Source organism: Xenopus laevis, chromosome 8S (genome assembly GCF_017654675.1).
Source record: "Xenopus laevis strain J_2021 chromosome 8S, Xenopus_laevis_v10.1, whole genome shotgun sequence".
Classification (NCBI taxonomy): domain Eukaryota; kingdom Metazoa; phylum Chordata; class Amphibia; order Anura; family Pipidae; genus Xenopus; species Xenopus laevis.
Genome location: NC_054386.1, coordinates 76,312,103 through 76,329,521, shown reverse-complemented (window position 1 = coordinate 76,329,521; position 17,419 = coordinate 76,312,103). Strand labels below are relative to the sequence as shown.

The window sequence follows — 17,419 nt, the reverse complement described above, 5'->3', positions numbered from 1 at the left end:
ACTCATGGACATCGCCAGATTCTGGGTTTCCTCCTTTTTAATGCTCTGCCAGGCCTTTACTGCAACGGTTTTCAGTCTCTGAACACCTCAGAATTCATTCGGCTGCTTCTGTCCTGTGTCACATCATGGATAAACACTAGTGTCCCAGTGCCACTGACAGCCATGCACACCCAAGCCATCACACTGCCTCCACCATGTTTTATAGATGACGTGGTATGCTTTAGATCATGAGCTGTTCCACGCCTTCTCCATACTTTTTTCTTGCCATCATTCTGGTAGAGGTTGATCTTGGTTCCATCTCTCCAAAGAATGTTTTTCCAGAACTGTGCTGGCTTTTTTAGATGTTTTTTTTTTAGCAAAGTCCAATCTAGCTTTTCCATTCTTGATGCTTATGAGTGACTTGCACCTTGCAGGGCACCCTCTGTATTTACATTCATAAAGTGTTCTCTTAATGGTAGATTTGGCTATCGACACGCCTACCTCCTGGAGAGTGCTGTTCACTTGTTTGGTTCTTGTGAAGGGGTTTCTCTTCACCATGGAAATGATTCTGCGATCATCCATCAGTGTTGTCTTCCATGGACTTCCAGGTCTTTTTGCATTGCTGAGTTCACCAGTGCTTTCTTTCTTTCTCAGGATGTACCAAACCAATTTAAAAATGGCTAGATTTCTTTATTATGGGTAATATAAAATAGCAGTCTTTAGTTTCTCAGCTGTTCTGATGCAATCAGACTCTTGTGTATTAAACCAACAGGAAGATGTGCCAATTCACGGTGCTAGTCGGGTTATTGGTCCTTAGAAAAGTGGCCAGCTTGTATGAGTGCTTTCGCCAACTGCCATAGCCATTATTGGGGAGCAAATTGCTGTCAACATTACTGAGCTAGTAAAATCACTGGTGCCAAACCGCCAAAAATAACCCAGTGTGCCATAGCCATAAAATACATTTTTAAAAATGATTTTATATGTTGTCAAGCACAAATGATCAAAGCAAAAGTGCAAATGATCCTGCAAAGGATGCCATCATCTAAAATAAATTACTAGTCTGTTTCAGACTGAGCAGGTTCCGCAATTATCATGGAGCTCCATTCACAGCCCTACAAGTTACTCAAGTCAGCTGCACTTGGCTTATTGCCTATCCCTAGCTAGTAGTAAGTAACTACAACAGAGCAGCCTTGTTCACTGTCCAGATCAGCTTGTGTATGACAGGCATCCAGCCTCTTTTGATTGGAAAAGGAAGTAGCTGAGCTGGGTAGTGAATCAGACCACACCGTTACAAAGTGACTAGCTAACAGCTTTCCGAGTCCCTACAACCAAAACCATACCTTGAAACCCATGTACTGAACATGCGCATATCTGCAATTACTTCTTTATTAAAGGAATAAAAACTGGGTTAATAGATAGGCTGTGCAAAATAAAAAAATGTTTCTAATATAGTTAGTTAGCCAAAAATGTAATGTAAAAAGGCTCAGTGGCGGCACCCCCTCAGGGCCCCCGGCAGTCCGTGCACCACTGAAAATGCGGGCCGTACAGAGGGTGGCGGGGCCCGGCTGTGTGTCACGTACCAGGGCCTGTCCCCCTCTAGTTACGCTAATGTAATGGCTGAAGTGACTGAATGTGTAACATAATAGCCAGAACACTACTTCCTGCTTTGCAGCTCTCTTGGTTTACACTGACTGGTTACTCTGGTAACCAGGCAGTAACCAATCAGAGACTTGAGGGGGGGGGCACATGGGTCATATCTGTTGCTTTTGAATCTGAGCTGAATGCTGAAGATCAATTGCAAACTCACTGAACAGATATGTCCCATGTGGCCCCCCTTCATGTCGCTGACTCAGAGTTATAGAGCTGAAAAGCAGGAAGTAGTGTTCTGGCTATTGTGTTACACATCCAGTCACTCCAGCATAAAAAGAAGCATTTTATCCTAGGCATCCTAGGATAAAATACTTCTTTCTATTGAATAAACCATCACTTTTTCATCACAATACAGAGTGTGCTGATCCTGCTTCTTTATGTATACTACACATTGATCGTGCACCTCTGGCTTTTATCTATATCAGAGTGCGGGCACTGTGGAACAGTATATATATTAGAGCTTGTTTAATATCACTTCGCCCAGAGGCACAAAAAAAACATAGGCTATACACCACTTTGGCTTTTGGATGAATGATTACTGCTCTACACAGGCCTGTAATATCATCCAGTCATTGGCCTGGTGGACAAACATCAGATCAGCCAAACTTACTGATGGCCAAACCAGGTGTATTCTTCTATTTCATTAGGTAGTACAAATGTGACAATGTTTTCCAGAATTCTTTCTTTTTTACTTTGTTTCTCTAAACATTACCATGTAATTTTCAGGCACAAATAAAAACTTTTTTTCATTATAGTTTATCTTTAAGGGGTCAGAAGCTGAACTTTCTACTACAATAAAAGTGCTAATTCATGTAGCATTAGAATACCATTGGACCAGTACTTTGAGCTAGGGAGGGGTACTGACCTATGTTTTTGGACTGTGGAAGAAATTGAAACTCCATGCAAATAGTGTCCACGTTTATATGTACCTTCTTTACTCTTCCAACATCATCTGCAGTTTCAGACTAAAATGTTCAGTGGGGTAATTTTTTTTCAAAAGTTAAACATTAATATATTTCTCATCTGTCCTTCTTTAAATGTCAGCCGTGGACAGCTTGGTGTGATAGACATCTCTGATGGCTAGCAGAATCTTGAGTTAGCTATGTTACTTAGTATATTTTCTGTTTTTTTACATAAACAAGCTTGATGTTTTACACAGTTTGAAGAATCACTACACTGTTACACAACTGCCCACATTCTTTGGAGGTTATTACCTCATAAGAACCCTTCTTAACAGATCAACAAAAAAAAAATTTGATTTTTTCTACTTCAAAGGCCAGTAGGTTACTGACCCATGCTATACAGCTCAGCAGCACTTAGGATTCCAGAATGCACTTATTGTATATTACCATGGCTAGCATCTATATATTACTCAATTTGTTTTTTCCGTTCTCTCTACAAAAATAAATATAGTTTACAACCCTTGAATATTTATAACAATTTCAGCCTCCCTGTACAAAATGTACTTTTAGTACCATTTATCAGTATTAAAGATGAGGGTTGATATTTTCTGATAACAAAAACAAATTATTTTGATACAAGGGACTCAAAAAAGGAAAACTGGAAAAGGATTTATTTTCCAAAATGGTGTGAAGATAACTAGAGATTAGTAAGTCCAATTTTTCAGTTCTCTGGCTATCTTGTCTGGCATTGTGGCACAAAAGGGTAAAGTTGCACAAGTTTGGTTGCTTTTTGTTACACACATGAAAAATATATTTTAAAAGGTTATATTTGGAAAACATGTGATTATAAAGAACTACGGTATTAAGTTATCTGTGATTAATATTGGAATATGTCACTTGATATTCTCTGCACTGCTTGTCCCAACTACATGTACCGCTAAAACAATGTAGCATTAGTCATCTTGTTTCCAGCCAAGAAGTCTATTCCAATAATGCCTCAAACTGTATATTCTGTGATTAACAGATAGCAGAAGAATTACTAATATTCTGGAAAAAACAATTGTAGGATTGGTTCTGCAAAACCATTGTATTGCATCTACTGGAAAAGTTCTGCAGAAAACTAATAGTGGTGGGTACTCATGCATGGCCAATATCTGTGTTATTAATTTTGTACACTACAATGACCTGTACAACATACCTAGGACAGCATGCCATCCTGTTTGTGCATTATCCAACAGTTTACTGGTTTCACCAATGGGCAACTAACAACAATGCACTGGTAAAACTGATCAGTTCACTTCAGAAACACTACTATAGTTCAAATAAACAAGTTGCTGTGTAGCAATGGCGGAAATTGAAAAAAGGCTATATGGCACAGGTTAAATAGTGGATAACAGATAACACTAATCTGTTCTACAGAGCTGTGTAACCTGAGCCTTTTCTCCTTTGAATGGCTGCTCCTATTGCTACACAGCAGAATATTTATATATAACTAATAGTAGTGTTTCTGAAGCAAGTTTTACTAGTGCAGGGCAACACTGCATTATATTTGTATTACTTTAGAACATTTATTTTTGTTGTTCCTTTAAATGTAATTAGCATGCATTAAAGTGGGGTGGTTTAAATTAATTTTGAGTGCAAAGCCCATGAGAGCAGCCCCCGTGACTTTATAGCAAGTGGGAAATGTAATAATGTGAACAGCTTATGTAACTGGGCTAGTAATATAATAAACCTTAAAACTCCAGAAACTCTGAGGCACCAAGACTTAAAATAATTTTGCCTTTATTAAGAGGTGTTTTGGAACAACATGTCCTTTTTTCATGTTGGAAGAAGGGCGGCATTTTGTTCTGAAACATGCTTAATAGAAGTGATATTTTTTTAAATTGTCCAGTACTGTGAAGTCTTTGAAGGTTAGAGGTTGCAATTGCTATTAGGATGGTAGTGACACCCCTTCCAGTGAGCACCTAATTGTTTTAAAGAAAAAATATGCAGGTAATAACTTTGGGAATATGTGATAAACCTTCACATGTGGAAATATTAGGGATGCACCAAATCCAGGATTCGGTTCGGGATTCGGCCAGGATTCAGCCTTTTTCAGCAGGATTCGGCCGAATCCTTCTGTCTGGCCGAACCGAATCCTAATTAGGGGCGGAGAGGGAAATCACGTGACTTTTTGTCACAAAACAGGATTTTGACTTTTTGTCACAAAACAGAATCCTAATTTGTATATGCAAATTAGGATTCCGTTCGGTATTCGGCCGAATCCTTCGTGAAGGATTCGGGGGTTCGGCCGAATCCAAAATAGTGCATCTCTAGGAAATATACAGTATAAGTATATAAGTTGGGATGGTGAATACCAGAATATCCGGAATAAATTTTGCAAAGTGCACAACTCTTTCTCCACCTCAGTAAATGGAAAAATAAAGACAAACAGGGTTACTACATAATGCAATAGTAATTTATAATAGAAAAAAAAAATCCTGTAAATGAGTGATACCAGAGTGGTGATACTTTCTTTTGTAGTTAAAAGTGCAAACCTGTAATTTGGCAACACTCTGTTTTGAAGCCTTAAACAGTACCCAAATGAGCAGATCTCTGCATCTGAATTGGAAAATATCAAAGAAAAAGCCATGTGTTCTTTTCTTAGAAGATAAAGTACTGTTCTGAGTGAAATAACAAACTTACTACCAATAAGGGGTTAAACAACAATAAAGCTTTGCTATGATAAATTCTGCAAACCAGAGTCAAGTATTCATGGCTCCTCCAAGAAGAATTGTGTAACCTTGCATAAAAACATGATTTCCAAAGAGCTAAAGTATGTGAGCTGCCACAGAGATTTGTAACTCGTTGCTAAGATATGCTCTGCACTAGTGATGTGCGGGGCCGGCCCGATACCCGCGAGTCCGTCGGATTTGGGGAGAGAAGGAAGAAGAGCTCGACCTGGACCCACCTTAAACTGCCGGCTTCCGACTTCCGATTTTATAGCCATGCGCCTGTTCACCCTGTCCCTTTTGTGATGTCATCGGCGGAGCAGCGCGGGTTTATAAAAGGAACCCAGGAAGTCGGGCTCGGGTGGAGGGAGGCCAGGTTCGAGTTGGGTCGGGTTTTACCCGACCCGCACATCACTACTCTGCACACACAGTTGGCAACTTTTTGCTTTATATTAGAAATATTATATTGATACACAAGATGATAGCCGGTGTGCTTCTTAAAGGGAACCAAAAGATTGATTCCCTTTAAGACCTAATATTTCCAAAGTTTATTAGCAGAAGGTGTGGCTATAATTTTCAGAGTGGGATGCCAATACTTCCAGTACGCCATTTCATGTGGCATAGCATTAGTGTGCAATTAACTTGGCGCATGTCTATTGCGGCTACTGACACAGCCTGTAGAATCCTGTAAATACAGCCACATAGGTTACGGCCAAAGTAGGTGCAATTGGGTACAATTCATTAAAGTAGACTGGGCACGCTTTTATATCACAACGATTTAAGAAAAATCAATAACATTAGGGTTTGCACATGTGCCATTATAACAATTGTAATGCTTCCAGCTAAAACAGCACATTTCAGCATGTATTTATTCATTGTTATAGGGGTATATATATATATATATATATATATATATATATCAATTTAAAAAATCACTCAAATGTGTGTTTCCGGGCTGTGCATTAACCAGATGACATTAGTATATCAGATTCACGACCACAGGCTGGTGTGCTTCTTCCATTAAAAAAAAAATGTGCCCAGCGTTACTTGCTGGGCTACCATAACATCCAGGCTTGGGCTGGGTCCATGAGCATTATAGAAAATGTTGGAGCAAGGCACTCAAAAGGTCACGCATATATCAGACTAATAGTAGGTAACAATTGAAAGATATTTTATTTGTATAAACCACTCATGCCTAACGCATTTTGTGTCACTAGGACACTTCACTTCATGAGCATTATAGCAATTCTTGTGTACTTACACAAAACACTGAAGTTATTTTTTAGGGTAGTTGCAATGACAATATACTGTATATTTACATAACAATAATACCTACCCTTTATCCTTACTGAAATGGGCTGCCAGTGGCAATAATGTAGCAACCCCATTACAATGCAATACAACATACATTTTACTTCATATTTTTTTCAATTCATAAGCATTTAGCTAAATTCTAAGCACTTTTTTTGTGTTGTTGTTTCTATAATATTCCCGCTGAGCCCTTTTTATACCACTGGCAATGTTACCCTCCTTAAATTAGATGCATTGTTTGTGAGTCAGGGTGCATTTCTACTCAGGATTACTTTGTGCTGAGCTTGTAGTCCTACCTGCCCATGGCACACAGCCACCAGCTGAAAGCCACAGTACCCTCTCACATGCCTTGCTACTGTCAGTTTTTTTGTTCTCCTTGCAGAAAGTAGTGCGATTGTTGCAAAATTCATTATATTCCAAATTCCTGGCCAAAGCTCGAAACAAAAGTGTAATATAATGAAATTAGCTTAGTGCATTGGAAATATAATATCAGACACAAAGCAATTACAGTCTGAACACTGGGCATAAAAATGATAGTTAATGCTAAAAAAAATCATAATGAAACAATTTCCCTTACTGGGTAGCCGTCCAGACCTCTAATGCTAAAGTAAAAGTCATTGGCTGCTTGTTTTACCATGCGCAGCTTCATGTGAGAAATAGCCTTTTTTAATCTATAATGGCTGACTGCAGTGTGCCGTAATGTCACTAACTGAAGCCTTTTCTCTAGTTTAAAGACATTCATTCGAATGAGATGACAGTAAGTGATAAGAACTATTAGCTCTGTCTGATTGTGTATTTTGTTTCTTCCTTGCAGGTTGCTGAAACGTGCCTTTACCGAAGCCAACACTGCTTGGATTTCTATCTAGTGCTGCCTCTCCTATTTTTTTTTTTTTTTGCTTTGCTTTTTTTTTTTTTTCTTCATTTTGCCGTTGCTTGCAGGCCACACCCCAACGGCAATCCATTTAACCTGTTTTCACTTAAACAGTTCTGATTTCACTTTTTCTACATTAAAACGCAGTTAGGCTTGAATGTAACATTCATCAACTGAATAAATACATATAACAGCAGCAAAATTAGAAACTTGCTATTGGTTTCATTTGGAGCACAGAATTGTCTTAAGACTGCCGGTTTCATCTAAGAGATTCCAGAACTGGCTGAAAGATATTAAACAAAAAAAACGAATACTTTTGAACTTTGACTTTTTGCACTTTTCATGAGCTGGCCTCTAATTAAATTTATTTTTGTTTCCGAGTTATCAGATTAAAAGTCTATTTTATGATTGGATTTTATTCTCTTATTTTATGTGTTTTTTTGTCTTGACTAATAGATTGACTTTGTAAAAACAAACCGAAGTGCTGACAATTTTTTTTTTTACCAAAGCTACAAGACAAATTTTTTTTTGTCCAGTTAAGCTTGAAATCCCATATTCCCTTATTACCCTTTTCTAGAAAGTGGAAAATTGTGTTAGAAAAGGAAAAGTACCTCTATCCAGGGGTTTCATAATATGGCCGTTAACGTTTCCCTGGTACGTGACACAAAATGGCTGACGCTGGAAGTTTGTCGAGAGTTCCAGAGAGGCACTTGTTCAAGATCCGATGTGGAGTGCAAATTTGCTCACCCTTCTCGGAGTTGCCATGTGGAAAATGGTCGAGTAATTGCTTGCTTTGACTCATTAAAGGTATGAATGTTCTTATTACAAACTCAAATAAACAGTCTTTGTCGATGTCATTTAAAGAAAAACTATACTCCCAAACAATGCAGGTCTTTATAAAAATATATTGCAGAAAACAGCTCATATGTAAAAACCTGTAAAACCCTGCTTCCTCTTACTAAACCATTTTCATAAAAATATACTTTTTTACTACTATGTACTATTCCTACGATTCACGGTGCACACAAACAAACCATACATGTTAGGTCACATGAGCCAATTAATAGACAGAGTTCTGTCTTTTACTCCCACATTTCTTCCTGTTACAGTTAGAGTTACTACTGGTCAGGTGATCTCTTAGGGAGTACACAGACCATAACAAAATGATGGCTCAAGGGAAAAGATGTATGAGGGTAATATTTACTGATATATATATATTACAATGTGGTAATATTCTTTAATAAGCAACTTAATTTGATATAAACTCTTGGTTAAGTATTCATTCTAGGGGTGTAATTTTCCAAATACAACTTATAACAAAATGGTGGCTCAAGTAAAAAGATGTACAGTATAATGGTAATATTTACTGATATATAATGAAATTACAATGTGGTAAGATTCTTTAATAAGCAACTTAATATAATATAAACGGTTGGTTAAGTATTCATTCTGGGGGTGTAATTTTCCAAATACAACAGTAACTTAACTGTAAGGCTATTTTTAATGGCAGATATCTAAAATACAATATAGCATTCACATTGATAATAGAAACAAGGTTATAAATGCCTTTCAACACCTGAAATGCTGGTTTATTTCTGAAAAATAATAATACCAGCGTCAAAATTGAAAAATAAAGAGAATTACCAGGTCACTGGAAAGACTGTTTTCTAATACATTTAGGCTGCTGGGCTGCACAGAGAACCAACAGTAATGTAGCACTTCTGGATGGATGTTTTAGAAATATCCCAGTTGCCATATTCAAGGTCTTGGTAGATATCCGTACATTTGAATACATAGACTGCCCGGTTGTGGCTGCCAGCAATAATAATTTATTTTCAATGTATAGAAAATGTGGTAAATGGGGTAGTTCACCTAAAAGTGAACCTTTTTTCATGATATAGATTGTTGTTTTATGAAACAATGGTCTTAATAGCCAGCCAGAAAGCAGATTACTCTTGAGACTAGATCCTTTCCTATTCATCATTCATCCCATATATTGCTGGTGAATTGATGTAAGAGATATAAGCTTAATAAAGGAACAGCACTGTGAGCATAATGAGAGGATAGCATAGCAAATATACCGTGAAGGAAACACATGCTATTGTAGGGAAAGCTGCATAAAAAATTTTCATTTTCAAATTAAACATGAAACTACAATTATTTTATTTATTGAAGCACCCATTCCTGTTATAAACATGTTTAAAAATCTCAGCTGTCAATCGTGTGTAGCCTGCCCCTCCTCTATGCCTTTGGCATAGAGGCGGGCAGCTAATTGTTTTCACTTTCCATTTTGCACTTTCTAGATGTCACTGCACTCCTCACATTCCCCCTCCATCCTCACCATCTAATTGTGTAGCCAGTGCATGGGGCATTGGAATGAGGTGCCCCATTCTGGCACATAAACAAGATTTTGGAATGATGCAAAGCATGCCATAATAAGTGTCCTCAAAATGGCGCCTGCCAGCTTGCTCTGATTGTGTAATCCCAAGACTAAAACAAGATTAAAATAATGTTATGTAGTGAAAACTAAGCTTATTTTGCTTGACTAACATCATAAAATAGGATTTGGAATGATGTTTTAGGGTGACAGGTCCCCTTTAAATAATAAATGATGTCGATAATATCTATGCTTTTTATGAACTCTGTCGAGGTGGTGATACCTGTATTTTGTTAAACAACGGTTACACACTTGTTTTTGGAAAGTGGAATGATTTTGGTGTTTCATAGCTACAACAACCAACATCCGAGGAATATAAAATTGACAGCAATATATTGTATATACAAATATTAAGGCAGGTTTTTGGTGCTGTACAACTACAACAAATTATACCATATTAAGGTCAAAATAATAAGCATTCAATTCCTTTCAGGTATAATTTTGGTGTTGTACAACTGCATCAATTGGCACTAGGGAGTATTAGGCGCAATATATGGCACGTTAAAGCACATTGCAATATATTGTAGAAATTGATACATTGAGCAAGGTCACAAGCAGGCAATGGACAATGACCATGGGCTTTCTTCGTGTTTTACTCACTAAAGGTGGTCATAGATGTTAACATTTTTAAAAGATCTTTTCGTCATTGTAAGACCAAGCTTATCTTGAAATGATCGTTTAAATGTATGATTTGTCCATCAACTAAAAAGACCATTTCAAATGATATCATCTAGTTGAAGCCAGGATCACTATGGGTAGCTGCCTGGTTGGCCCTGCAAACAATTGGACAATGGATACATTGTACTGTTGCCAAAATTTTCTAACCTGCCTGATCGATTTTCTGACCAATGTAAAGCGAGAAATCGCTAGATGCATGAGTTATCAGGTTCTTTCAAGCAGCGCATTAGGACACTGGATACTGTAATTGTTACTCACTCCTGTGCCATGCAGCACAGCTGATTAGCAGTCACATTTTTGTCAACTTCTCTTGGTTGCCTTAGACGTAACAATTATGATCTTTCTTGGAAAAGATCTTTCCAAGAAAGATTGTTCATTTCACAACACACGTGTAGAGCTGAATCGTCAGATATACAGGTAAAAACAATAGAATTCTACCTGTATCTGACAATTCAGCACTAACAATGGCCGATGTTCTGGTGCCTTCAAAGGAACCCAATCAAAATTTTCTGTCCAGCCCGATCGACGAGCCGACCGATATCCATCTCTTCTGCCGATATCAGTTGGCTCTTTTCCCACCATACACGCACCGAATATCATACGAAAATTTGTTACGTACAATATTATCTGTGCGCCTATGGTCACAGCCTCTTGTTCCATATGCTGATAACAGTGTCTTTAGGCTTATGTGAAATTGTCAGTGGTACCAGCTGTTTACATTTCACTGTTTTCCTACAGAGTTTTGTGGCAATCCAAATTCTTTGTCCCGGTGGTCTAAATGGGTCCTTGAAATTCATTTATAGCTGAGGTTATGAGTTGTTTTTGAAGCTGCTTTTGGAGAGATCAAGCTTTACAAGGCTGTACAGTAAATAGCACATTTTCCATACTATTAGAATAAGTTTTAGATAGCTCAGGAGACACACATATGCTGCTGATCACAAGCTGCAGAAGAGTTAATTATGACAAATGTTTTATGACCCGCACAGCCTGCCAACAGGATATTCAGAGAGAATGCAGCTTATTTTATTAACTCCTTTCCAGTTTCTGGAGCCTTCTTCTTAATAGTGAATGGGAACCTGATGTTTAAAAACATATTTGACTTCAGCATTGTGAGAGCAAACACTGTATCCTGCCAGAGTGTAGATTGCAAAACTGCACTAAAAAGAGCTGTGCTTTTGCCCTTGAACCATTTGATCCACATCCAACACAAAGCCTGACTGCTTCAAATTAAAAGATTAATACGTTTACTTAAGGTTTTTCCAATAATGTGTAGCCAAAATAGACATACCGTATATATATATATAAGTGGATCTTTGCCTGACTGGGCCACCTACATGCTAAATGGGGCTGATCCGATTAGATTGGATCATAATGGTATAGGACCACATCAACCCACTAGTGCTGAATTTTCAAACCTGCCAGTTAAATATCTGGCTGATTTTTGGCCAGATATCTAGGAGGCAGTTAGAGAGGGCCCATACACAAGCAGATAAGCTGCTGTTAACTGGTCTGAAGGGGCCAAATCATATCTTGTGTATGGCCATCTTAAGATAAACCTTATAGGCCCACAATTGTGGATCATTTAGAAATTGTGTCTAGCCAGTAAACTCTAAACCAGTCAGATATTTGCTTTATTGTTCTACCTGCAGCTGGCAAATCACTGATTGGTTGATGTGGGTTACTGCCCAGGCAAAAATTTGCCCAGTGTTAATAAACGAGACCCATTTGTACAGCTATCAGTTACCTAGTTTTAAACTCTAAAACTTAAAACTCTAAGTACTTAAAATTGTTATTTCAAGTTGCATTTCTGTTTTCGGCAACGATGAGTAACAGGTGAAGGGAACGATTTGGGCAAAAATTAGCGACCAGAATCATCTTGGGCTGTGCTTTCAAATTATGGGGGGTATAAAATATTAAAAAATACTTTCCTTCTCCTTTAACAGAGATAACATCCTATTGGAGCACTTCCTTGTTTTATTGAAAATCTATACATGCATATGGTACGTCAAAGGTGTCCATTTAAAAATCAGTGACGCTGATTTTATTTGTATATTGCCTTGTCATTATCTCAGTCACTTGATGATTAGTCCAAAGAAGAGAATAGTTATTATTATGTGATAACACAGGAAAGAGAGGAAAATGAAGATTTCAAAATAATCTATGAGAGATGGAAGGTACTGCATTGGGTTTTCATATTAACATGAATTGCCCACAAGCTGAGTGAAATCCATGGCATCAAGTGATTTTATCTTTACACAGTTAAACATGCATCTTATAGTGACATACATCTTATAGTGACTTGGGTGTGGTTAACATCAAGGCAAATGGAAAAATGCATGAGAATTAGCTTGGTAGCTGCCTTATTTGCCGGTGGGAATATTTTCCTTTTGTCATGTGGATAAAACATGCTGATTACACGATTATAGTTAATGTTTAGATGCGAAATATATATACAGTAATCTGGATTTCACTCAGCTTGTGAGCAGTGAATACATGCCATCACTGATCCAAAATTAAGGGTTTCTGTTTATTAAAGGTCGAGTTTTTCTGTTTGAGTTTTAAAGGGAAAACAAATCCGAATTTTTAAAGGAAACAAAAAAATTTTGGAGATTTATTATGCTCTGAAGCTGCTAAAAACTAGAATACTCCAGCTAAAACCTGTAGAAATTATGTAAAAGTCAATGTCAGATGTCCCTCTAACGTTTGGAACATGTTTTTCACCTTCTGGATTCTCTTGAGTTTTGGGCTGTTTGCTCTGGTTTTCATTTGATAATCTGATAAATTAAAAATTTTCAGATGACAACTTGAGATAGTCGAGTTTTCAGAGCACCAATCTGAATAAATTGCACAATTCAAATTGACGCTTGAATAATCCTTATTGGAGGCACAACCCTATTGCATGTAATTAATGTTAAAATTATTTTTTTTAGTAGACTTAAGGTATGTAAATCCAGATTACCCCTTATCCAGAAAACCCCAGGTGCTGAACATTTTGGATAACAGGTCCCATACCTGTGGTTTTTAGGCTGTGATTAATCTTATGAATGGGACTTATAGAATTTATAGAATTTATAGAAACTAGGTCATTTGTCTTCAATAATGTTCAAGGCATTTATATGTCTGTTTCACTGGTATCTTTTTGTGAGTCTTTCTTTGCTCTGCATGTCGCCGTATAACCAGCCTTAAGCAGGCCACAGAGGCAAAGATCCGATCGTACGAATCAACGTACGATCGGACTTCCCCATCTCCCGACCTGCACTAACCATTTTGATCAAATAAAGTAGAAAAGAACAGATCAGCCGATGTTCTTCCCCTGACAGCAATCGTACGAAAGTTATGTCCGACCAAAGCTAGTGACAGTCTCCCATTGAAAATCGTACGATCGGCAATACATGCAGAGATATTATCGGCCAAACGACTGATCTTCGCCGGACGAAAAATGTCGGGACTCTCCACACACGGTCCAAAAATCATATGAATCCTCGATTCGTATAATCATATCTTTGCGTCTATGTCCAGCTTTAATATGGAAGTGACTAAAACAAAGGCATGTTTATAAATAGTGCAACCTATAGGCAGTCAAAGCACTATTCTAGATTGTGACACAGTTATTGCTATTCACTTATACACATACAAGGCACAACTTGCCTTGTTTTCTTTTTTTATTTATTTTTATTTTCCAGTGTTTGCTTTTCTATACATGCGCAGTAGTTTGCTGAAGGTGACAGCCCTCTGTGAAGACAAATACAAATGGGTCACTACAGGATGTAAACAATTTTTTTTGGCTACTTCGACCATCGAATTGGCTACTTCGACTACGACTTTGAATCGAACGTTTCGAACTAAAAATCGTTCGACTATTCAAACATTCGATAGTCAAGTACTGTCTCTTTTAAAAAAACTTCGACCACCTACTTCGCCACCTATAACCTACCGAAGTGCAATGTTAGCCTATGGGGAAGGTCCCCATAGGCTTTCTAATGTTTTTTAGGTCGAAGAAAAATCGTTCGATCGATGGATTAAAATCCTTCAGATCGAACGATTCGAAGGATTTAATCGTTCGATCGAACATTTTTTTCGTTCGATCAAACTATTTGCGGTAAATCCTTCGACTTCGATATTCGAAGTTGAAGGATTTACATTCGGCAGTCGAATATCGAGGGTTAATTAACCCTCGATATTCGACCCTATGTAAATCTGCCCCTTACCTAAGGGAAGCACAGAAATGGCAATTCTTGCCTGGAGATTATAATGCTATGGCACCAAGGCTGGCCCACACAAAAAATATTTTGATATATATATTTAACTAGAATAAACTGGAATGAAAAACCTGGTTTTAACTTGATTCTATGAAATAGACCATTACCAAAAACAATATACCCTCTCAGCCTCATAGAAGGAGCAGATGTCTGCAGAGTTTCTTTGCTGCGGTTCGAGGGGCCCATGGTTAAACTCTGCATTTGTATTGCCATTCATGACTATAATGAGCTATATGAGGTTATGTCTTGTTTGAGATTATAATCATCCATCCATTAAAGTACAGTGTTGTTGGCTGCTCCCAATGCCTAGAAGATGGCTGGGCAGCTTCAACAGCATTTGAAGTCCAAGCCAGCCAACACTGCAGTGCTGTAATTATTTACATTAACACCATAGAGGCCTATAAAAAACAAAATATATAGTATAGCAGTTTTCAATTTTCATGACTGGCACTTAAGAAAATAAAGCATATTACTTGTTGTTTATATGTCCAAACTGTAAATTGACCGCATTTTGTTTCTTAACCTATCTATTGTATTCTAGATAAATGAATAAAAATGGGTAAATACCTTTTTCCAAACTACCAATCTTGAAATATTTACAAAAGTTAAAAAAAATTCTGAAAACTGACTTTAATTGCCAACAATAATGTAGGCAAAATGTGTCGTTCTAGGTGTTATTTAGAAATGCACTTAATATAGGGGGTTTTTTTACAGTGAGAGCTGTGAAGATGTGGAATTCTCTTCCTGAATCAGTTGTACAGGCTGATACATCAGATAGCTTTAAGAAGGGGTTGGATAGCTTTTTAGCAAGTGAGGGAATACAGGGTTATGGGAGATAGCTCATAGTACAAGTTGATCCAGGGACTAGTCCCATTGCCATTTTGGAATCAGGAAGGAATTTTTCTACCTCTGAGGCAAATTGGAGAGGCTTCAGATGGATTTTTTTTGCCTTCCTCTGGATCAACTAGCAGGCAGATTAAAAAAAAACAGAAAAACTAAAAGGTTGAACTTGATGGACGTGTGTCTTTTTTCAACCTTACTTACTATGTAAATAAACAGGCAGCTTTTGTCCAGTTCCCAGAAGAACGTAACCCCTGTTGCCCCAAACATTATTAATTCCAAATTTGAACACTGTGCCCTGAGCATGGTGCAGACAGGGCTCTACAGTTGGCAGTACCTTCTAATTTATTACAGAAGGTGATTTTCAGCCTGCCAAATAATATGTAAACTAATTTCTAAGTTCTGAGTTAGTCTTTCACGGATTTATAATGAAGTCTAGGTGAAAAATACACACAAAACACTATGGGGGAAATGTAATAATACAAACCCAATAGGCTGGGTTTTCTTCCAATAAGAATTAATTATATCTTAGCTGGGATCAAGGTACTGTTCTATTACTACATAGAAAAAGGGAATCAATTTTTAAATTATGGGTTATTTGATTATAATGGAGTCTACAGGAGACAGGCTTTCCGTAATTCAAAGCTTTCTGGATGATGGGTTTCCAGATAACGGATCCCATACCTGTATTTGCAAAGAGAACAATTTGCATCAAAACAATTGCATGTCCCAATGTAATATTCTTCATTAGACTTTTTATAGCATTACAAATCTTAACCTCTAACACCTGCTTGAAGGTGGCGGCAACTTTTGGAGCAAACATCATTTTTTCATTCAAATTTCCTAAAACGTAACCATTGCATTTCAAAGTTTTTTCAATTCAATCCTTGATAAATATGCCCCTAAATGTACGATTTGTCCATCAACTAAAGAGACCATTTTAAGCTATATCGTCTAGTTGAAACCAGAAAAACTGTGGGTAGCTTCCTGCTTGGCCCTGCAAACTAATGGATAATAGATACATTTCATTGTGAACGATGAAAATGTTCTAACCTGACCGATCATTTTCTGACCGATGCACGATCGTTCGGTGCCCACTAACCTCACAATAATTGTGCGATACGTTGGATCGCACTAAAATTGGCCGTTAGGGAGGGAAAATCTCAACATCTATAGCCACCTTTAGCAGTGTCGGACTGGGACACCAGGGGCCCGCCCAAAAATGTTTGATAGGGGCCCACCAATTAATCTTAGACCAGGGGCCCACTCTTAGTACTATTATTATTCCTCTCCTCACTCAACCTCTATTCTCCTAGTCTCTTTTCTTTACATACTATAATCTATTATTCCATCTATTTAACCACTTTGTTCTCATAGAAATAGGAAATTGCCATTAAATAGGCCACATGTCTAGCAGCATAAGGGCCCACTGACACCTTGGCCCACCGGGACTTTTCCAGGTATCCCAGTGGGCCAGTCCGACACTGACCTTATTATGTGTTCTATGCTGAAGATTCATCTTATTTTATTGGTTTGTGTCTGATTGTGTTAGGGTTCTGTAGTCTTTCTCAATAAATAAAAATCTCTGCACTCACGTTCCACATTTCCTTCTATTAACTGGCTGCTCTAAACCTCCACAATCCTACTGTGGCATTTCAATTACAATTAACAAAAACATGAGGATGGGTTTCAAGATGAAATTTAAAAGGAATTTCCTTTATTTCTTGCTTGCGTGGGTCTCTCCCAAGTACACCCATTTCTTATCACAAGCCATGGCAAAG

The 17,419-nt window shown here is 37.7% G+C and overlaps 1 protein-coding gene across 4 annotated transcripts in view; it reads left to right on the top strand.

Annotated features, from left to right (window-relative positions):
* LOC108700174 (muscleblind-like protein 3) overlaps nucleotides 1-17,419 on the top strand; it is a 71,761-nt gene that overhangs the window by 17,305 nt on the left and 37,037 nt on the right. For 3 of the 4 annotated variants that reach the window (XM_018233116.2, XM_018233115.2, XM_018233117.2), the window contains exon 2: nucleotides 7,368-8,231. In XM_018233116.2, the coding sequence (XP_018088605.1) occupies nucleotides 8,058-8,231 (174 nt within the window). In that variant the 5' untranslated portion in view covers nucleotides 7,368-8,057. Of the gene's footprint in view, nucleotides 1-7,214; nucleotides 7,311-7,367; nucleotides 8,232-17,419 lie in introns of those variants that run through there. The other variant, XM_041575104.1, reaches the window with a different exon arrangement.